The sequence below is a fragment of the Tripterygium wilfordii genome, chromosome 11, assembly GCF_013401445.1.
Source record: "Tripterygium wilfordii isolate XIE 37 chromosome 11, ASM1340144v1, whole genome shotgun sequence".
Lineage (NCBI taxonomy): Eukaryota > Viridiplantae > Streptophyta > Magnoliopsida > Celastrales > Celastraceae > Tripterygium > Tripterygium wilfordii.
This window is the reverse complement of record NC_052242.1, coordinates 13,808,618-13,828,703: the sequence shown is the minus strand read 5'-3', so window position 1 is coordinate 13,828,703 and position 20,086 is coordinate 13,808,618. Positions and strand designations below refer to the sequence as shown.

Below are 20,086 nucleotides of genomic sequence, written 5' to 3'. Positions count from 1 at the left end.
CTTGGAATTGATGTTCTGAAAGGCATACCAACCCAAATGGACACCTGTCCCCGGCATTTCATGTTTTTCGCTTTTCCCTAGAACACCTTTTTCCCGGAAAATATGGGAAGCCCGGGACCTGCTGTAATTTTATTACAGCAGGTCCCACGGTAATACCAGTTTTTAACATTAAAAATTTTTATTTTTATTTTTAAAAATTATAAATATGTAGTGTTCATCGCAACGAATACAACGAAATATTTTTTGTTAGAAACAAAAATCAAATTCAACATGAAAAAGACACGACAATTCTAGACCATCGGATATAAACTCAAAATATTTGATGTTTTTGATCACGATGCATTTGATTTTTGTTTTAAACAAAAAATATACCGTTAGATTCGTTGTGAAAAATACTATATATTTATGATTTTTAAAAATAAAAATAAAATTTTTTACTACCCATAAAGGGTATTACAGCGGGACCTGCTGTAATAAAATTACAGCAGGTCCCGGGCACCCGAAAATATGAGGCTCTTCCGTGCATAGGCCCACATCTACATACACAGCTTGCTTTTTGATCCAACGGTTCACGTTTTGACAAGAGAACTCTATAATCTCACAGTGTATCTGTTTGTCAAAAGTATATTTTATTTTTTTCATTAAAGTGTTCATTCAGAAACCTTAATCGTTTCAAATTCTTAATGAAATCATTAACCTTGTCAGTGGCGGGTCTCGTAATCTATCCATGGGAGAAAAAACTAAAGTCACACGCAGGTTACACATTTAAATGGGATTGTTACTGATTGGCCGAAATAGGGTCCACGTGCAGGTGCTACGACCATCAACATTATGATATTGTAAATTTATTTCAAGAAATATTTTCGCCTGTCGGTATTTCGCCTAACGGTGACTATCATTTTATGAGGACCATTAGAAGCTAATGTATCATGTTGGGAGTTTTAACCCCCCCTTTCAGATTAAATTTAGTATGAATAATAATCAAAATCAATGACACATCATCTCAGAAACTCAAATCACAATCACACAATCAAACAAGAATAAAGAGAAAAAAAGACACAGTAGTTTATAGTGGTTCACTCAATCAATTCAATCTAACATGCTACTCCACTTTGTTGTTAGGCTTCACTAGATTATGAATCAATAGTACAATCACCAAAAAACTCCTTCTCATAAGGTCAGACCACACCCTCTTTTTTTTTTGAGGAATAAAACAATTAGAATCAATTACAAATCATAAAAGAATATCTATTTAATTATATGTTTCTAAAAATGGATTCAGGCTTCTTCAAAGAAGGTTGTCCAGTAAGGGGAGCCAGTAAGGACTATCTATCTGTTTTCCACCAAAGGCTCTCCAGTAAGAGCAATTTGACAGGCTGTGTACTTTGAGTACTTGAGTCGTCCAGACACCTCAAACATTCTTCCAGACGATAAAGCCAGACTTGTACTATTTCAACGTAAAAATAGCATAAATTCGCTCCATACTCAACATACCATTCGGTTTGATGACATGTGATGGTTCGTGAATAATAAAGTAATTGTAAGTTTGACACTCAGATCTAGTGCGACCAAGGCAACACAATAATTAAGTTTCTCATTAATGATGGGGATTATGATAATTGATATCTAAGTTATCTTAGCTACTGAGTTGTATGCATAAAATTTCATGTACATTATGAATAACATATAGAGTCCACAAATTTATTTGAATATGGTATGTCAAACTCAACAGTTAGAATAACTAAGATGTCAAACAACCAAGATGTTTATCAGTTTTGTAATGCTCTTGTTTGTGGCTCTACATCAATGACGTCGTTTCATATATGATAAAGATCATAACAATTTGATATTTCTACTCTCACACATAATGTCCATAAAATTATATACGTACGACTTAAGAGTTGAGTAACTGAAATATCAATAGTTGAAATCACTATCATAAATGGTGGAGAAATTAAATCGCGAACGTGAACGTTGAGATCACAATTACAACGATACGTGTCGAGTGCTGGTGGCATAAAGGTTGTTGGCTTGCTTAATACCATAGACTTCAATTATTCCAATCTAGGACAGGGCCCCACAATAACGCCACGTGCCCAACAGATTTCGCGTAGAACAGCGAAAAGCACCAAAAGAGGAAGTATGTCTCTTGTTGATGGGAGTTCGCAACCTGCTTGCCAGCTATAAAGGCCTCTGTGCCCATCTAGAACATCAACACGTGGACAGTACTGCATTTAGATACCAGAAGACTTGGAAAGGGTCGGGTGCCAAGTCAAGGTCTCTAATAATCAATGATAATAATGGTCTGGATTGCTACATGTGGAATGAAAATACTGTGTTGATCGGAATTAATCAGATGTGACACGTAGGAGGAAAATTCAGATCTGGTGACAAATTTGTGGGTCCCCACATCTTTTCGAGTCCATCCGTTTGGAAGTATGTTATGTTTTGACCTCATGTAACAAGATTATGTGAGTCACGAAATTATAGTGAAGTAAGATGAGTTACGATTAACTGCATTGCCTCAGGAATGGAAACAGCTTTATAAATAGTTCTAGTTTCGAATTCACCACAGTGCAGTGATATCGTAACACACCATTAAGCCAAACACTTTTTTTTTGTCTAAATGCACCCATTGTTTTGTTCTTGGAATTGCCCACGGTGCAGTGATATCATAATACATTGTTTGGCTAAACACTTTTTTTGTCCAAATGCACCCATTGTTTCGTTCTCGAAATTGCCTGCAATTTATGGTATTTCGGTCGCGTTGAATCGGATGTTTTTTTTTTTTTTGAAATGGGGGAGAGGATATTCGAATTCTAGTCATCAAAGTGATACACACCATCCTTGCCACTCAAATTAGTGGTTCGGTTGTGAATCGAATGATTTAGTTTTGTTTTAACTCTTAATTTTATTTAAACAAGGTGCGTTTTACGGTTTAATGAATCTGTAAACACCAATACCCAATTAACCAAACGTCACAAGATTATTCACTTTCGAGCCCATTTGTTTAACAAAAATGGGCTTGCAAAATTTGTCTCATCTACAGAGATTTCGGCCTGGTCCACAAGCGAAAGTTCGTAGTGGGCCTCGTCAAGCTCTAGTCTGATTTAATGACAAAGGAGCCAGTGTAAAATGATGAGAGCCTTTTGGAATCGATAGGCCTTCCCACCAAATTAGGCTGGCCTGATTATACGCTTATAGTGGACCAGGGCCCAGAACTCGATTATATAATTTCCAGTTTCAAAACCAGCTTGTTAATAGTGATCCATATTCCGTGGGCCGTCTTTGTTTATTGTCTGTCTGATGGTCAGATGGTTAGTCTAATCATGCCAAGTCAGCATTATAAGTTGTTAGATTTTTCTTTTAAGCATTATAAGTTGTTAGTTTGTGTGTTTCGGTTGTCATTTGCTTAGTTTGTATGCAAAATTCTGCACGACTCACGCATCAGCAGTTGGATTCAAGTTGTGACATAAACAACGGATCTTCAATTCGCAAGAATAAAGCGAGAGTGGCCCTTCATGGTTCGAGACACTCCAACACTCAACTTAGTGTCCTTCTCAATAATCAATCCAAGTATCTAATGTTGCAATTCAGAATGCATACCTCATCTCAAATTGATGTTGTTTGTAATAGAAGCCCTAGGTCGTTTGTTGGGATCATCATATCCCGGTTGTTATGTTAAGATAAGATGTTGATTCAATCTATCGTTGAGATTGTCGAAGTTTTTGTGATAAGTTTTTAGTTTAACTCCTCATGCATTGGGTTGAGTTCAGTTACTTGCTTCCTCAGATCATGCATGGCTGTTGGTTGTTAGGATTACATAATCGTTGGGATCCATGCGGTTCTTACCATTCTCCTTTCCTTTTTTCCCTCTTTCCATGTCATCTGTCATATTGACTAGGCATGATATCTTATATTCATTCACACTTAGCATTATAATTCACACTTAGCATTATAATTTTTGCAACCTTCAAAAACTATTGTCCTAGTCTCGGGTTGATGTGCGGTCCAATTGTGATAACATTTGTATAATTGTTAAATAGCTTTGACGCGAGGTCAGCATTACTATTTTGTCATCTTCATCAAAGATTTCCCTCACTTTCTCGCATTTTCTTACACTCCAACAACATCCAACTCAAAAACTCTGGATTTCATTCATTTAGGCTGAAAATGTTGGTGTGTGTATATATATGTGTGTGTACTACTGTGTAGTCTTATAGCATGCAGGCGCTAAACTGACGAAAAAGTTTGGCCAAAAAAAAGTAAAAGCCACGTCAATAATCAGGCCAACAGTAATTAATTAGTCAGAGCGACCATCACTTTCATGGCAACACCCAACCTACCTGCACGGATTCAATTAATGTCAATTAACTGCAATAATTTCCAAAAATAGATCCGATTACCCATGACGAAATTAGAGACTGAATAATATGGCAATTCTACTGAAATAAGCAAAGGATTTGGACCGATTGGAATTTTCTTTCTTTCACCAGAATCATGAGAGATCTGTCAATTTTTTGGGTTTCCAAATTAAGCTACACGTGTGCGTTGGAGAACAATTGAATAAGAAAATGGGTTATAGCTGTACGTCTATTTCTATCGGTTTACTGTTTTTGTTTTGCTTTCTTGACAAATATGAAACGGTCATTAATATTGAGTTGGTGGACCAACACAAGTTTTTGTTTCAATTTGGGGAAAAAAAACTTTTGTTTCAAAAAATATAAGTGTTAAACATTTTTTTTTAAAATTCAGGGTATGAAGAGGGAGTAGACTCGAATCCACGTCCTAATAGGTGAGTCAATTTTTACATATAATGTGATTATCGTTCAATCAACGACTCATTTACCACAAGTGTTAAACATTAATATGCGAGAAAATGTAATTACACTTGCGTAATTATTGATATTTTTTCATTTTTTTTAAAAAAAGATCCAATTTTAGTAATATAATCTTATGATCTATGAAATTCTAGTTCATGTTCAAAAATATCAGTCATTTTTTTTTTCAAATTATAAAATATATGTCAACACCGGCCGTCCGTTTGCAACTCTCCTCCGCCAATGGCACCGCTTCTTCGCTTGCGCTATTGAATCATTGTTGGTCTCCCAAAGAGATTAGTGATAACAATGAAAGCAACTTGTGATAACATAAAAAAGAATCCATTAGTGGATGTCACTATACTTTATCAATTATTGTTATTTTAGAAAAAGTAAGTTAATCCCATATAATTACACTATAATAATATTATTTGTCTATTGAACAACATATATAAAGTGAAAAGTGAGTTTGGTTTGAAAGTTGTTGAGGCTTTCACATGCAATAAAAGTGAATAGTTATTGAGGGGCCTTCCCAATTGGGCATGACCTGACCTTATTAAGGTAATAAAACTGGTAGGATTAGGAAGGTAGAAATTAAAAAACAGGTAATAAGTCATTAACTTAAACTTTTTTCAGGTGCGAATCTCATAAAGAACTTGAAATCAGTGTGCACCACCTCAACCGCTAGTTTTCTCGTCAGTCGATGCACCGCCAAACCACTCACACCACCCACCCGCCGCCTCGTGCGGCGGATGCTCATTCTCCAAAGGTAATATTCTCGGGAACCAAACAGACAAAAAGAACCTTGACACTGTTAACTTATTATCACCGCTAAGTTCATGTAGATTTTTTTGGACATTTTCGTGTTCAATATTGTTCGCTTGATGTTTACATTTTTTCGGTAACGATAGGGATTCAAATAGTTAGTATCCTAATTATCCCAATTGTTTAATTTTATGCACAGACTTTCATATAAATTATGTGAAATTCACGAATTTGATTGAATTTTGTGCTTTCAATTCATCCCACTTGTTTAATTCTACGCACAAAATTTCATGTGAAACTCACGAATTCAATTGGATTTTGTGTGTCCAATTTAGCAATTTGGATAGATCTTTATCATTTTTGCATTTTTTCAGGCCATTGACATGCAAGATTAATCAAGTAACTCAAATGATGATGACCACTTTGTGAACAAATTAGAGAGAAAAATAAAAATATAATCAACGTTTACACATGAACAAGAACAAGACATTCTCTGTAGTACAATGTACTATGTTTCTAAAAATCCCTAATCAACAATGCTTTCACAAACAATTTATGATCTTGAATTCTGCAACTGAAGAGCCAAACATGGCCTCTAGCAAGGATTATCTTGTGAAGCATCGAAGAACTGTGGGTCAAGCTTAGTTCTACAAACAGGGCAAACAGAGTTCCTCGAAAGCCAAGCATCCGCACACTGCAGATGAAATCCGTGATTGCAACCGGGAAGCAGCCTAGCCGGTTGTTCGCTCTCAATTTCATCCAAACACACCGCGCACTCCGTCCCCATCACCAGTTCTTTCCCAGTAACCTTCGGAACCTTCTCCAATTCCGACTCCGACAGCCCCTTCCCCGCCACTGGCTTCGCAAATTCCGACTGATTCCTTGTTGAAAACCACAAGACGAAAAGATATATGAGGAACACTGCGCTCATGCCTACGCATGGGAGAAACAGAGCCAAAAAAACAGAGACGAGCATCGCGTGATCGGAACTGGTAGGGGCGCTTGAAGCAGGTGAAGGCGATGGAGAAGAGACCATGTTGAGTCAGGAGAAATTGTGGAATGATGCGGCGGTGGTGGTGATCGGTAACGGCTATATTTAGAGGGGGAAGAGGAAAGATGGGTAGTTCAGAGAGGTGACGCGTTTCGTGACAGCCAAGGAAGGATGAGAAACGGCACAACTGACACATACATCTCGTTCTCTGGCTTTTGGCCACTAGACTCTCCTTCGAATATTCGTGTCTACTAATTGGGGAGGGGGTTTGTTGAATATATAAGGGTTTATTTGCTTTGTGCATTATTTTTTTTTAATTTTCTTATTTGGTGGTGACTAAATCAAATCCACAATGGAATAATTGGTAATTGTTGGGTTTTTACATCAACTCATTTTGCCTTTAAACCTTCGATAAGAGCCTAAACTTGAATCGTCTGACCTAAACATTCGATATAAGCCTAAACTTGAGTCTGTGCGTACAAAATCTCTCTATGTTGACAACATTTACTTATAAAAATGTTTCTGCAGAGGAATGTCGCTAGAAAATACAAAGAACCCAGGAATGTGTTAGAAGAGAGAATTCTCCATAAACCTAGTTGTATCAAATGTATGCATAGAAAAGAAGAAACATGCTTGCAGGAGAGAAATTGTGCGCCAATTGTCTTGTAACTAAATTACTGGGCCTGGTGATTAGGATAAAAATACTGGCTATGCTGTTCTTACAACTGGTTCAATAAAGAAAGGAGAGATTAGGTTTGCACTAGTTAGTAATTGCTCTGTAAGATGTTACAGAAGACCAGATCGGTGTTTGTAAAATAGGATATATAGCCCATGAACATATAATTCAGTAGAACAAGAAACTCACAATCAGAAGTGCAAGGGGTATTGTCCATTAATGGCTCTAATACCAGAGAGAGGTTTCTTCTGTAACCTAAATTTTAACAAGAAACTACTCATGAACAGAAACTCTCAAGCGCAAAAAATACGTAATGCAGGAAGATTACCTATCATAGGAAACGAGGGCTTGTGTGACCATGAAACAACATGAAGGCAGGGACGCCCATTTGATTTAGAGTTATTCTATCTTAGAGCGGAAGACAAGATCGCTTATCAGGAAAAAAAAAATACTAAAAGAACAGGATCGGGAACATCCATAATTTGCAGGAGAAATCTTCAGTCATATTCAGCACAGCCTCATCACCACCAGCAAATCGTTGATAGTCCACATAATATAAGCGCCAAAACTCACTGGATTTTCTAACACTCACCATAGCTGAACTTCAAATTTGCAATCACGTCATTGTGATATGCGTTTTTTTAATCAGAATTGAGTAAAAGCATCCTGAAAATCTTGAAGAAAGAGAGAAAGGATACAAATAAAGCTTCAAAATCTCTCATTCTTTCTTTTTAGTTTCCATACAAATTACTATTAAAAAATATGGTGATCATATCACCTTTCAAAAAAAAATTCAAAGGGCAAAAGGGGTCACCAAAGAGCTGTAGCAAGCTGGCACTGAGAGGGCTTAGTTTGAAGGTAGAAGGGAGCAATATAGATTATAGATCCAGCTCTGGAGTGCTTTCCAGAAGAGAAGTAAACTGTCCTCATTCTTCCTGCAGCATGAAGAATGTAAAGGGTGAGGTGGGCAAAGCTCCAAAAAGAAGAAGGAACTGGTGCATGATTGCACATACAATTTTAGGGCAGAATCACCATATACTTACAGAAATTTTATTCTATTGAGTGAGTTCAATCTATGAAGTTCAAAAGAAACTGTGAATACCCCATGTTGGCTCAGAAACTCAGAACGCAGGTCTCTGACCTTCAGGTTTATCATGAATGCATTATCACAATTCACACAGTATTTTTCTTGGTCTTCTGTCCTAAACGAAGAAGGGTAGTAAGTTGTATCATTCTCATTATACTCTGGTCCCTTTCAAGTTAGACATATGCATAAGTCACCAATAATCCCCACATGAACAAACCCCTTCCTTGAAATGATGAAACCGATTTGTGTCTCTGACAAAAATCTCTCTTCTTTCAAAGCTTGATATGAACTTTATAACAGAATGGCAATCACCACAGATTCTGATGTTTTTAATTACTTGAAGAGGAGTCCCCGGACCGGTGTTAAGGAGCCCAAGCACTACTGCCAACTTCTCACTGTGCCCGCAAAGGATCTGTTCCTTATCCTGCTCCTCCACATCTTGCATCACAAAGTCAGTATGAGGCAAGTAACCTGATCTTTTCATCTCCATGCTCAATTCAGCTAACTTCTCAACAATTTGCATCATCTGTGGATGTGATTTGTCTCCAGCAAGTAGCATGTGCATCTTGTTCTTGAGCTCGATCCAACTGCATCCAGGGTTTTTCTTCATACCCATACTCTTCATCGTATCCCTCAATGCATCTACTTCAGCCCACATGGTCTTAGACGCATAAATATTTGACAGAAGAACATAGTTTCCAGGATTGTTAGGTTCTAGCTCAAAGAGTTCTTTTGCAGCAGCCGCACCTAAATTAACATTATTGTGGATTTTACAAGAACTCAGCAAAGCACCCCAAACACAAGCATCTGGTTCTATTGGCATTTGCTTGATCATTGCATGTGCCTCATCTAGCCTTCCAGCACGACTTAGAAGGTTCACCATACAAGCATAGTGCTCTACCCTTGGTTCAATACCATGATCCCTGGACATGCTATCAAAATAATACCGACCTTTATCTGTTAGGCCACCCTGGCAGCAGGCTGATAATACACAAGTAAAGCTGATAAAATCGGGCTTCTGCCCGCTCCTTTGCATGATATCAAATGTCTCCATAGCCTCCTTTGCCTTTCCATGCATTGCATATCCACCCATTATTGCATTCCAGCAAGCCAAATTTCTGGTAGGCATATTTTCAAAACAAAGGCGAGACAACTGAATTCTCCCACACTTCGCATACATATCAATTAATGCACTGCTCACACAAATATCATTAGAGAATCCCCGTCTAATAGAGAAGCAATGAGCTGCCTTCCCATGATTTAAAGCTGCAATATTTCCACAAGCTGGTAGCAAGCAAGGGATTGTTACAGAATTGGGTTTCACACCCTCAATTTGCATCTCTCTGAAAAGATCCAATGCCTGAATATCTTTCCCATTCTGAGAACAACCTGCAATCATTGATGTCCAAGACGTAACATTAAGTTCCAACCCTTGGCACTTAATTTGCTTAAATACAGATAATGCATCATGATAATGACCATTTCGCGAGAGCCCAGTAATAAAAGCATTGCAAGCAACTATGTCCATATCGATCATCTCATCAAACACCCGTGACATTTCCACCACATGGCCAGCCTTACCATACATATCAATCAGTGCACTTAAGATGCAATTGCTCTGCTCTAGACCTTGCTTGATCGCATGAGCATGAATTTGTATCCCAACACCCAAATTCGCCATGTTACCCACAGCAGATAGAGCACCAGAGATACTACAATCATCAGGCTTAAATCCTTCTGAAACCATATTCCTAAAAACGGCAACTGCCTCCTCGTAGTGTCCACTATGATTAAACCCTGTGACCATACCATTCCAAGAAAACAAATTGGGTTCTACACCCAGATTTTCAATTCCAGAAAAGAGCTCTTTTGCCTCTTCCACTAGTCCATGGCGCGCATAACCTGAGAGCAAAGCACTGTAAGTAACTACATCCGGTTGGGGCAATCTATCAAATAGTTTGCGAGCATCCTTAATTCGGTCACATTTTAAATACGAATGCACCAAAGAAGATTGAAGAACTAAATCTGATTCAAACCCTGATACATAAGCGAAGCAATGAACCTGTTGACCCACTTTCAATAACTTCAATCCAGAGCATGCCTTTAAAACACTTGGCAGAACAAGGGCATCGGGCATGAGACCGTGAGATGTCATTTGAGTGAACCCGCGAATAGCAAGGCTAAAATGATTGGATTTCGTAAACACTTGTATGAGGGCGGAGAAGGAGAAGAGCGTGCGTTCAGCGACGGAATCGAAGACGAGGCATGCATCGGAGAAGCAGTTGTGATTGGCGTAAAGAGAGAGGAGCTTGGTGGCGAGATATGAGTCGCCGGAGATGCTGGTTTTGATAAAATGGGCATGGGCTTGTCTCGCGTGTGATAATGGAGATGTTAATGAGTCGAGGCAGGGGATGATAGACCGATGCAAGTTTTCGAAGAGAGGAAGAGCTTGCCTTGACATAGCTTCTCTGGTTAAGGGTTGCCGCCAAATTGCTTAATTATAGCCTTCTCATTTTCATTTTTTCTTTCATTTTTTGCATTTTCAATTTTATAGTAAACATTATTTATCCTATTGGTTAAGGGTATAGCCGTACATGTGATATGGTGCATATGAATTTATACTCGAGTCGATAGAATAAGTTGGATAGGACAAAATGCATCAAAACTCAATGCATGATAAAAAGAATATTAGTCTCGATGGAATCAAAGACAATTCTTTCTAAACTAACCCACATAATGGAATAAAATCAAAGGTTGAGATTCATTAAAAAAATATACCCACAACATATAGAATGTGTGGTCAGAAGAATATTAATCTCCATCAAAGTCAATTCTTTCTAAACTAGCTCTCACTATGGAATAAAAACAATGGTTCAGATTCAATAAAAAAAATATACTCACGACATATAAAAGGTTAGGACTGAAAAAATCTTAGAGCAATATAAAATTATTGATAAAAATTGAACCAATCAATAATCGAACCGATCAATTTTTAAAAAAATTATATATTTATTTAATAGACCCGACCTACAATCCAAATAATCGCCGGCAACAATGAGTTAAATTCATATTAAAAAAAAAACCGGGAAAAAAAAAGCCAACCTTAAATTCCAAATAAAGTCAAAGGTGAATGTACCTGGACAGATATTTAATGCCAATCATCCGAAGTGAAAAGGGATCTTGAGTCAGAGAGAAACGCAGAGCTTGAGATGACGAAGATACTAATACGCACAATTTTGCTGTCGTTTCTACTCTTCTGTGTTCTCTGCACGAGCCGATGGGCTGTGCAGGCTCAGTCCCTTCCCCCTGCGAGACCGGATGGGTTCGTGTATAATCCACATCACTCGCTTAGCTGGGACGCCATTTTGATCGAAGCGTTCCTCGACCCGGTCTGTCCCGATAGCAGAGACGCTTGGGGGCCTCTCAAGGAAGCCGTCCAGCACTACGGTGATCGCGTTCTGCTCGTTGTTCACCTCCTTCCGTTACCGTCAGTATCTCTCTCTGTTTGCTCTTTTTTATTCTGTCTATTTTGTTTGGTCGCCGAGAAAACAGACGGTAAGGAAGGGAAATCGAGTTTAATTATAGCGCGATTCAGTCGATTGTATGGTGGTTTCTGTGATGATTTTGAGCTAGAGTATTATATGTATGTTTGAGTTTTGTTTTCTTCTTTGATTTGATTTAGTTCATTCTGAAACCTGCAGTTACCACGACAATGCGTTTGTTACGTCTCGTGCTCTGCATATTGTGAATAATTTGAACACTTCTTCTACATTCCTATTGCTGGAGCAGTTTTTCAAGGATCAGGTTAGTATTTCCAGTATAAATCGCTTATCTGAATGCGATGCTGTGATAAGAATGAAGACTTAGTATAACCAGGAAGGAATGTTACGAAAATTGTAGAATATCTTCAACTTTGTGCTTGTGTGGGCTAATTCTTCTTCTTAATTTCATAGTTTGGTAGTCTAGTTTTTGAGGTTTCAGTTGAAGGACTTCTATAAGGGCTTGAAATTGATTGCCTAATAATATGGTTTACCCCTATAAAGGTTGAGTTTTGGTCGGTTACTTTTCCATTAATCAACAAGGCTTCTTTTGTTTTAATGAAGGTTGGCAATTAATGTGGTAGCATGAATGAGAAGTCTGAAAATTGGTTTGGCTGGTATTTTCGTTGACTAATGATGCTGTTTTCAGTAGTTAACCATTTTTGAAGCCTAGAGTGATGTTGAAATTCTGTTTGTGACTTACTGGTGTTGTATTAACAGCTAAATATGCAATGAGTTCTGGGTTGAGTTAGTTTCTTTTTTTCCCAGCGAGACACTTCATATGCTTACATTTGAAGATGGGACCTTGTACTGTGGTTCTGGAGAGCTTGTTCTAATATTGTTGTCCTTGACTCCTTATGAGATGTATTGTGCCTTGAATTTTTTGTGTGCTCTTATGATATGGAGTGTAATTCAGTGGAAGACTAGATGTTTCATACATAATCATCATATACAATCCATGTTATATAAAATCTAATAGATAATTGCAACTATGTTTTATTTTTATCAGTTGATGCTTTATTTGTGTTGTTATATCTGTTTTTGATTTTATTTGGAAACTTAATCTTTCTGGATACCATCTTACCAGGAGAGGTTTTACAATGCCAAAACACTAAATAAGTCTAGAGTTGCTGTAGTGAAAGAAGTTGTGGAGTTTGCATCAAAAGCGGTTGGCAACTCTTTTCGGTCTGCGCTAGAATCTGGTTTTAATGACAGACAGACTGATCTTAAGACTAGGGTTTCCTTCAAGGTAAGACAACCTTTACTTCGGTATCTTTGGTTGACATTCTTCTCGAATAAAAACAAAAGAAAGAGAAGTTTGTGATTGATATAAGAAATAATAGAATCCAATTATAAACATAAAATAGAAGGTTGTCATCCATCAACATCACTTCTAGTCATTTAGTCCCTGTCGATTTTGTTTGCTTCCAAGCAAAATACAAACCTGCAACTTGTTTTGTTCCCCCCTTTTTAATATTATATCTTATCTCTTGCAGCATAGCTGCACAAGAGGAGTCTACGGCACACCAACTTTCTTTGTTAACGGATTTACGCTGCCTGATATCGGCAGTCCTGTAGAATATAATGGATGGAGGAAGCTCATTGATCCCCTGATTGGCACAAAAGATATCAAGAAAGAAGAGCATGTGCACTTGCTCTTATGAAAGAATGAAGCATTAAAGTCTGTGGAAGTCCTGGTCCCTGTTCAAAATTATGTGTGTTTTAAGTCAAGTATGTAATCTCTAAGGTCAAAAGAGACACTAATATTGGGGAAATAAGAATGTAAATAATGAGACGGGAAGTTATGCTGCAAACGTTTATTTCAATAAAACTTTGTTAATTTTGAATGAGTAACGTGGTTCTTCTTTTTCTTCTGGAAAAAATATGGACGATTGACTAGAAATTCTATTTCTGGTAATGAACCAACCATATATTATGGTTTCATTGTCCTCTGTGATGATCATTTTAACTCCATTTACCTAAATGAATTGAAGTTTTTTTCTTGACTTCTGCTTTCACTCGTCTTTAAAAGCATGGAACATGATGGATATCCCTGTAAGATGACCGTCTCTCGCCATTCAACCCCAGCGGAGCCTCTGCACACTGCAGCTGCATTCTTCTCCTCAAGTTTCTTACTGCTACAAGACCACTCCCAACGTTCAATCTATTAAAGATCACAATGAAATAGAACTGGGTGATATTATTATACCAACTCGCCGTCTAGAAGAATATGAAAGTTGGTATCTCCAATAAATATCAGATTTTGGAGAATCTCTATAATTGGAGAAAAATCTAAACTATTATATGAAATGGATGCCAGGAGATTCTGTGAGGAGGGCTCATTGATGTTATAAATACAGACATTCTTAGTGCAATTCACACAAATCATAGGAATCAGAGAGTGGAAGAGTGTCTGAAACTTGAAAACATGCAGAGACCAGAACACACAATTCCAATGTTGTTTCTCCTCTTCATTGTTCTTTGTCTGAGTCAACAGACTGTGCAAGCTCAATCTTTTCCCCCAGCAAAAGCAGATGGGTTCGTGTATCACGCTAATCGCTCACTACATTCCGACGCTATCTTAATCGAAGCATTCCTGGATCCTGCCTGCATCGATAGCAAGGATGCTTGGGTACCTCTCAAACAGGCCGTCCAGCACTACAAAGACCGTGTTCAACTCGTCGTTCACCTCCTTCCCACACCGTTAGTAACACTTTCTGTGTCCTATTTTTCATCACATTTTCTACCTTTTCTGTAAGACATTAGAGGTTTTCATTGGTTTTTTAAATTGCAGTTACTATCACAATTCATTTCTTCTCGCTCGCGCTCTTCATATTGTAAATAATCAGAGCAGTACTGCCACATTCTTCTTGCTGTCGCAAATCTTCAAGCATCAGGTCAGGTTTATCGACATTAATGACTTGTGCAGTTGTTCTTGTGCAGTTAATTACATTCATTTTCTTAAGTTTCATTGGATGTTTAAAATCATTTCTTGGTTATACCACAGCAAAGGTTTTACAATGCCTATTCACAACTGAAGACTAAAGATGTTGTTGTTAAAGAAGTCATCGCATTCACAACAGAAGTGCTTGGGAATTCTTACTATACTGCTCTAGATGATGGTTTTATCCACAAAGACAGTGATCTCAAGTCAAGGATTTCCTTCAAGGTAAACTCATCCTGTTACGACTTATTATCCCACATTGCTTGGCATTGCCCAAGCGATGTCGTTTATCAAAAACACAAGTCTCTCTCACTTAACGAGACATTTTTCTTGGACATAAGTACTAAACCCTAAACTCTAAAACCCTAAACCTTAAACCCGATGTATACACGAAAATCGGTAAACGACATCAAATGTTGTGGTTCTTCTTCTATTCCACTATGTATAACGTCTCTGAACATGTTCTTTCTTTTTTAACATTGGAGTGTTTGGTTATGCAGTATAGCATCACAAGAGGAGTGCATAGCACACCAACTTACTTCGTCAATGGATTTCCACTGCCTAATCCCGGCACTCTCATAGCGTTCGATGGATGGAAGAGCATCATTGAACCCCTGCTAAATGCAAAATGAGAAGCCTATGCAGTTTCTCTTATGAAATAACTAAGGATTTAGCTCTGCAATTGGTTTTCCAATGAATATTGTTGCGTTTTAAACGTAAAATAAAACATTTCTTTAGAATATCTTGTTTTGTGCCAAAGTTGGATTTTCATATTGTTATTTCCCTACTAGCTATGGAATAATCAAATTAAGACGATAACCACACTCTCATATGACACTTATTTGAGTGGTATCTCATAGATGTCTCGAGTTTGAACATCCACGTCCTTTTCCCTTGTAATAAAAAAATAATCAAATTAAAACAATATATAAAAAATAAAATAAAATTGGTCCCAATGTATGGAACAATCAATTATGTCAAAAGAGACGGTCAAAACAACAAGAATCACACTTGATCCAAGTAAATTTACGGGGTTTTAAAGTGACCGGTACGATAAACATGAAATAAATGCAAAATCATAATTAGGATCATCGTACTGGCCGACCATGGATGAATTGATCGGATTAACCAATCAAAGTTAAGACAACATAAAAAATGAGATGGTGTCAAAAGTATGCGATTAGATAACCTCATTAAAAATAAAAGTTTGGGAAATTTTATCTACACAACACTATTCTACTATCTTTACGTCACTTTTTAATTTTTTATAATTTACATAAATATCCTTGTATTCAAATGACATATTAACCCTTAACCTAAAAATTGTTTTTAGGTGGAATTCCTAAAATTGGTTTGATCTCAACTCTCCATTTTTTCTAGTGGTTCACATTTTATTATCATTGTTTTAATCTCAATTGTTAATTTCATCAATGGTCCACATTTATTACCACTCATCCATCTAGGTTTTAATGTTCGAACTTCGAAGGTAGAACTTCAACATTTCTCTTCTGGAAAAATTCTAGACAGTGGGTCTTGAATTGACACCCGTAGAAACTCATATGATGAAATAAAGAAACCAAAAAACCAAAGTCTAAGAGAGATTGCTTCAAGAGAGATCGACAAAGAAAAATTAGATCTCGAATTGCTTTTTTATCTTCAACAAGAGAAACCTAAATTTGTTTTTGTTTTTGTTTTTGTTAAAGGAAAGTCTTGGAATGGGAGAGAAACCCAAATCTCAATTTTGTTTTTGTTAAATGAAAATTTGGAATGGGAGAGAAACCCAGATCTCGAATTTACTTTTGTTTTTGCAGAGAAGGAGATTTGTTTTTAGATTGAGATGAGTGCTAAATGCTAATGTTTTTGATGGAGTATTAGAGATTTGTAGTTGCAGAGAAGAAGGAGAAGGAGAAGAGAGAAACATGACTTTTTGTTGATGTGTTGTAGAGAAAAGGGAGAGATAAGAGGTACATACAATACATGTCACTTGGAGAACCAAGAGATAAAATGAATGGTTGAGATATAAAAAATTTCAAATCATTTCAACAAAAGTATTTCAGCCCCCCCCCCCTATGCCATGAAATTTGTCGAGTGAAAGGATCACAAGGGTATTTTGATAATTTCATCACAAATTTGTGTGTAGACTTATAAATTTATGGTGTAAACATATAATGTGTAAAGAGTGGTGTAAAGATAGTAAATTAGTGGTGTGTAGATAAAATTTCTCTAAAAGTTTTAGCTTAATGGGCCTTTTTTATGGCAACCGTACACAAAAGTTTTGGTAAACTTTAGTCACACCCCTAAGTTTATTGAAGACACCCCGACTTAAGTTGACTTCGCGTTGACTGTATATTCTTTTAACATTCGGTTCATAACACCCCATGGCCCATACCCATATGCTTCGAAAAACAGAGTTCTTCTACAAGTTCTGTACCTGTGCTTTGATGCTGAGATGAGGCAGAAGGTCGCTGGTGCAAATGTGAAGAGGTGCAAGCGGCGCACTGAGGACACCAAGCAGCAACCTCAAATCGGACCGCTTGAAGGCTGAGCCAGCATCTGATGGTGTCTTCGAAAGCTTTTCCTTCATCCAAAGGCCCCACCTACCCTCTATCATTGAATCTCTGCGGTCATTACCGTCCGGACCCTCCTCCAGCGGCGAGCCTCTGCAGCCCTCAGGTTTCTGGATCTCTCAATTAACTGCTCCGACCGCTGCACGTGACGGCAAGAGGTTTGGTGCGTCGAAACCACTTCCCCTTTAAGTGCCGAAAAGAACCCTTGTTTTCTCTCCATTTGACGACCACCATAACTCTGGCTGAAGAATACAAGGTGCCACCTGCTGCCTTAGCACCCACTGTAAGTAGTCACCATTTACGCATTTCGCTTCTAATTCTATGACGATTTATACAAGCTGCCACCTGCTGCCTTTGCTAATGGTTTTATCTTAGGGAAAGATGCAGTCAACAAAGCAAAGACATTTGATGAGAAGCTCCAGCTAACATAAAAGCAAAGCAAAACAACTAGGTAGATTGAGAGCCGGTTTGTCCCCTGTTTTTATGTTTGGGGTGTACTTTGAAAATGTCTCAGATTTAGTATACTTTGGGTGTATTTGTAAAAATGTAAGATTTTGAGGGGTTCGTTTAACAAGGGGTGTCTTTAGTAAACTTAGGGGTGTGACTAAAGTTTACCAAAAGTTTTAGCTTAATGGGCCTTTCTTATGGCAACCGTACACATAACAAAAGAATTTGGCCTAAGGAAGCCCAAAACCAAATAAAAGGGCTGGTATTGATTGATCATTGGATCCCGGAGATGCTTAACCCGATCCATTTGGCAAATATATCGGCTCAGGCATTAGAAACGGATATACGAATCGTTGGAGAATGGATTGCAAAACTATACGGGCTTCCTCAATAATGGGCTCAATGATCCACTCCTCTACAAGAAATGGTTGAGCCCAATCATCTCTTGTTCAAGGAAGCTTTCTTCTAATGGGCCTGTAGGAGTATTCATGCAAATAGATATCTTTTAACACTTTCTTTTTTTTTTTTTGAAAGCAAAGAACTTCATTAACTTAAATCCTGAAGAAGAGCATTACAAATAAAATCAGGTGGTGTTCTACACCAAACATGGACACCAGTCAATGAACTTGCCGCTCTAGCTAGTAAATGAGCCACAGAGTTCGCTGATCTCCGCACGAAACAAATCCTATAGTTGTTTATCTCCTTCAAAAGAGATTTGCATTCATCAATGATAACATCAATGTAAGAGCTATCCAAACATGAAGACTTCATAGCCTGCACGATGATCAGCGCATCAGACTCAATAATAACATTGGAAATAACATTATCTTTTAACCACCGAAGGGCCTCACGAAAGCTTAAAGCTTCAGCCAACCCAGCATCCAAAAACCCTCTCAAAGCGCCACTACCAGCAGCCTGCATTTGACCCAAACCATCACGTAACACCCAACCGAACCCCAATTTATTTTGAGCCTGGAATAAAGCACCGTCCACATTACACTTCAACCAGCCAACACTTGGTTTTTGCCAGCAAACCACCCCCTCATCCATCAGTGGCAGCTGATCATCATTGGGAAGAACTTGGGCAGATTGCCATTGGAAAAGGAAGGAGCTTGCTAAATTCAACACTTGGGAAACTGTTTGTCTCTTATTATTCCATACAATTTCATTTCTGTTTCTCCACAAACCCCACAACACCATGCATACCAGGTGCACCAAGTCTAGGAAAGAATTATGAAACACACCTGAAATCCAATCAACTAAATTAGAGGCCGTATCTCCACCCAAGCCAATAATAGAAGATCGCCAACAACCAGCTGCCATTGGGCATTGAATGAAAACGTGAGTAACCGATTCAGCTGCGCCATTACAAACTGGACATTGAAGATCAATATCTATCCGACGATAATGCAACAGGTCCTTAGTAGGAATACAATTGTTACAGGCCCTCCAAACCATATTTTTAACCTTCGGAGGAATTTTTAATGCCCAAAGTTTCCTCCAAACATCTAACGAATGATGTTCATTGAGAGCACTAAGGCCCTCAGTCAGCTTCGTATAGGCACTTCACACTGTATACTCACCTTTCCTATCGGGCCTCCAGTAAATTCTATCTTCATTATCCCTACAACTGAGTGGAATTTTATTGATCAGGTCTCTGTCCCTATCATTAAACAGATCCCTGAGAATGTCCTGGTCCCATAAACGCTCATCAGTCCTTATCAGGCCTCGCACTACAGCTTCTTCAGATCCCTGAATAACCAGAGACATTACTCGTGGGTTAGAGTCATCAGGCAGCCATGAATCAGTCCAAATTTTAATACGATCACCCTTTCCCACCCTCCACTGAGCTCCACTCCTAACCAAAGGTTGTGAAGCAATAATACTCCGCCATATATAGCTCGGATTATTACTCAAAGTAGCCTCTAGGAAATTAGAATTGGGATAATACCTTGATTTATACAGTCGCCCTACAAGAGAATCCGGATGTAACAACAGTCGCCATCCACTTTTACCAAGCATAGCCAGGTTGAACTCATGAAGCTTGCAAAAACCCAGTCTGCCTTGATATTTTCTAACACAGAGTCGATCCCACCTCATCCAATTAATTCCTCGCGAGCCACCACTACCACTCCCCCACCAAAAAGAGTTCATCATCCTCTCAAGCTTGGCACACAGGTCCAGCGGAATGAGGAAAACGCTCAAAGCAAAAGTTGGAAGAGCTTGAGCAACTGTTTTGATTAGAACCTC

General features: G+C 38.1%; 5 protein-coding genes and 1 long non-coding RNA gene across 6 annotated transcripts; 2 read left to right on the top strand and 4 right to left on the bottom strand.

The window, feature by feature from the left end:
* Window positions 1–5,979: 5,979 nt before the first annotated feature.
* On the bottom strand, window positions 5,980–6,806 carry LOC120008598 (E3 ubiquitin-protein ligase ATL23). Its single transcript, XM_038858974.1, has one exon. The coding sequence runs from the start codon at window positions 6,619–6,621 to the stop codon at window positions 6,181–6,183; it is 441 nt and encodes a 146-aa protein (XP_038714902.1). The 5' UTR covers window positions 6,622–6,806; the 3' UTR covers window positions 5,980–6,180.
* A 183-nt stretch (window positions 6,807–6,989) lies between these two features.
* Window positions 6,990–10,835, bottom strand: LOC120008597 (pentatricopeptide repeat-containing protein At1g20230). The gene is made up of 2 exons (XM_038858973.1): window positions 8,296–10,835; window positions 6,990–8,187 (listed from the first exon to the last, which is right to left on the bottom strand). The coding sequence occupies exon 1, from the start codon at window positions 10,798–10,800 to the stop codon at window positions 8,530–8,532; it is 2,271 nt and encodes a 756-aa protein (XP_038714901.1). The 5' UTR covers window positions 10,801–10,835; the 3' UTR covers window positions 6,990–8,187; window positions 8,296–8,529.
* Window positions 10,836–11,475: 640 nt separating this feature from the next.
* LOC120008626 lies at window positions 11,476–13,730 on the top strand. Its single transcript, XM_038859009.1, has 4 exons — window positions 11,476–11,826; window positions 12,041–12,143; window positions 12,966–13,127; window positions 13,375–13,730. Exons 1-4 carry the CDS (start codon window positions 11,549–11,551, stop codon window positions 13,540–13,542), a joined length of 711 nt encoding a protein of 236 aa, XP_038714937.1. The 5' UTR covers window positions 11,476–11,548; the 3' UTR covers window positions 13,543–13,730.
* A 948-nt stretch (window positions 13,731–14,678) lies between these two features.
* Window positions 14,679–15,421, top strand: LOC120008963. The gene is made up of 3 exons (XR_005470576.1): window positions 14,679–14,775; window positions 14,886–15,047; window positions 15,323–15,421. It is a non-coding gene; the product is annotated as an uncharacterized LOC120008963 (long non-coding RNA).
* A 2,008-nt stretch (window positions 15,422–17,429) lies between these two features.
* On the bottom strand, window positions 17,430–19,294 carry LOC120008837. Its single transcript, XM_038859197.1, has 3 exons — window positions 18,438–19,294; window positions 17,725–17,811; window positions 17,430–17,652 (listed from the first exon to the last, which is right to left on the bottom strand). The coding sequence occupies exons 1-3, from the start codon at window positions 19,292–19,294 to the stop codon at window positions 17,430–17,432; spliced, it is 1,167 nt and encodes a 388-aa protein (XP_038715125.1).
* A 108-nt stretch (window positions 19,295–19,402) lies between these two features.
* Window positions 19,403–19,993, bottom strand: LOC120008836 (uncharacterized mitochondrial protein AtMg00310-like). Its single transcript, XM_038859196.1, has one exon. The coding sequence runs from the start codon at window positions 19,991–19,993 to the stop codon at window positions 19,403–19,405; it is 591 nt and encodes a 196-aa protein (XP_038715124.1).
* Between the last annotated feature and the right edge of the window lie 93 nt (window positions 19,994–20,086).

Bases quoted from the DNA above. Each gene is read 5' to 3' on its own strand.
- LOC120008598 (XM_038858974.1), bottom strand. From the start codon at position 6,621: ATGGTCTCTTCTCCATCGCCTTCACCTGCTTCAAGCGCCCCTACCAGT.
- LOC120008597 (XM_038858973.1), bottom strand. From the start codon at position 10,800: ATGTCAAGGCAAGCTCTTCCTCTCTTCGAAAACTTGCATCGGTCTATC.
- LOC120008626 (XM_038859009.1), top strand. From the start codon at position 11,549: ATGACGAAGATACTAATACGCACAATTTTGCTGTCGTTTCTACTCTTC. The intron at 12,144-12,965 runs GTTAGTATTTCC...CCATCTTACCAG, and splicing joins AGCAGTTTTTCAAGGATCAG to GAGAGGTTTTACAATGCCAA. The intron at 13,128-13,374 runs GTAAGACAACCT...TATCTCTTGCAG, and splicing joins AGACTAGGGTTTCCTTCAAG to CATAGCTGCACAAGAGGAGT.
- LOC120008837 (XM_038859197.1), bottom strand. From the start codon at position 19,294: ATGGTTTGGAGGGCCTGTAACAATTGTATTCCTACTAAGGACCTGTTG. The intron at 17,812-18,437 runs GTGTAGAACACC...CTTTTATGTTAG, and splicing joins TTGACTGGTGTCCATGTTTG to CTGGAGCTTCTCATCAAATG. The intron at 17,653-17,724 runs GTATAAATCGTC...CTAAGGCAGCAG, and splicing joins AAGGCAGCAGGTGGCAGCTT to GTGGCACCTTGTATTCTTCA.
- LOC120008836 (XM_038859196.1), bottom strand. From the start codon at position 19,993: ATGATGAACTCTTTTTGGTGGGGGAGTGGTAGTGGTGGCTCGCGAGGA.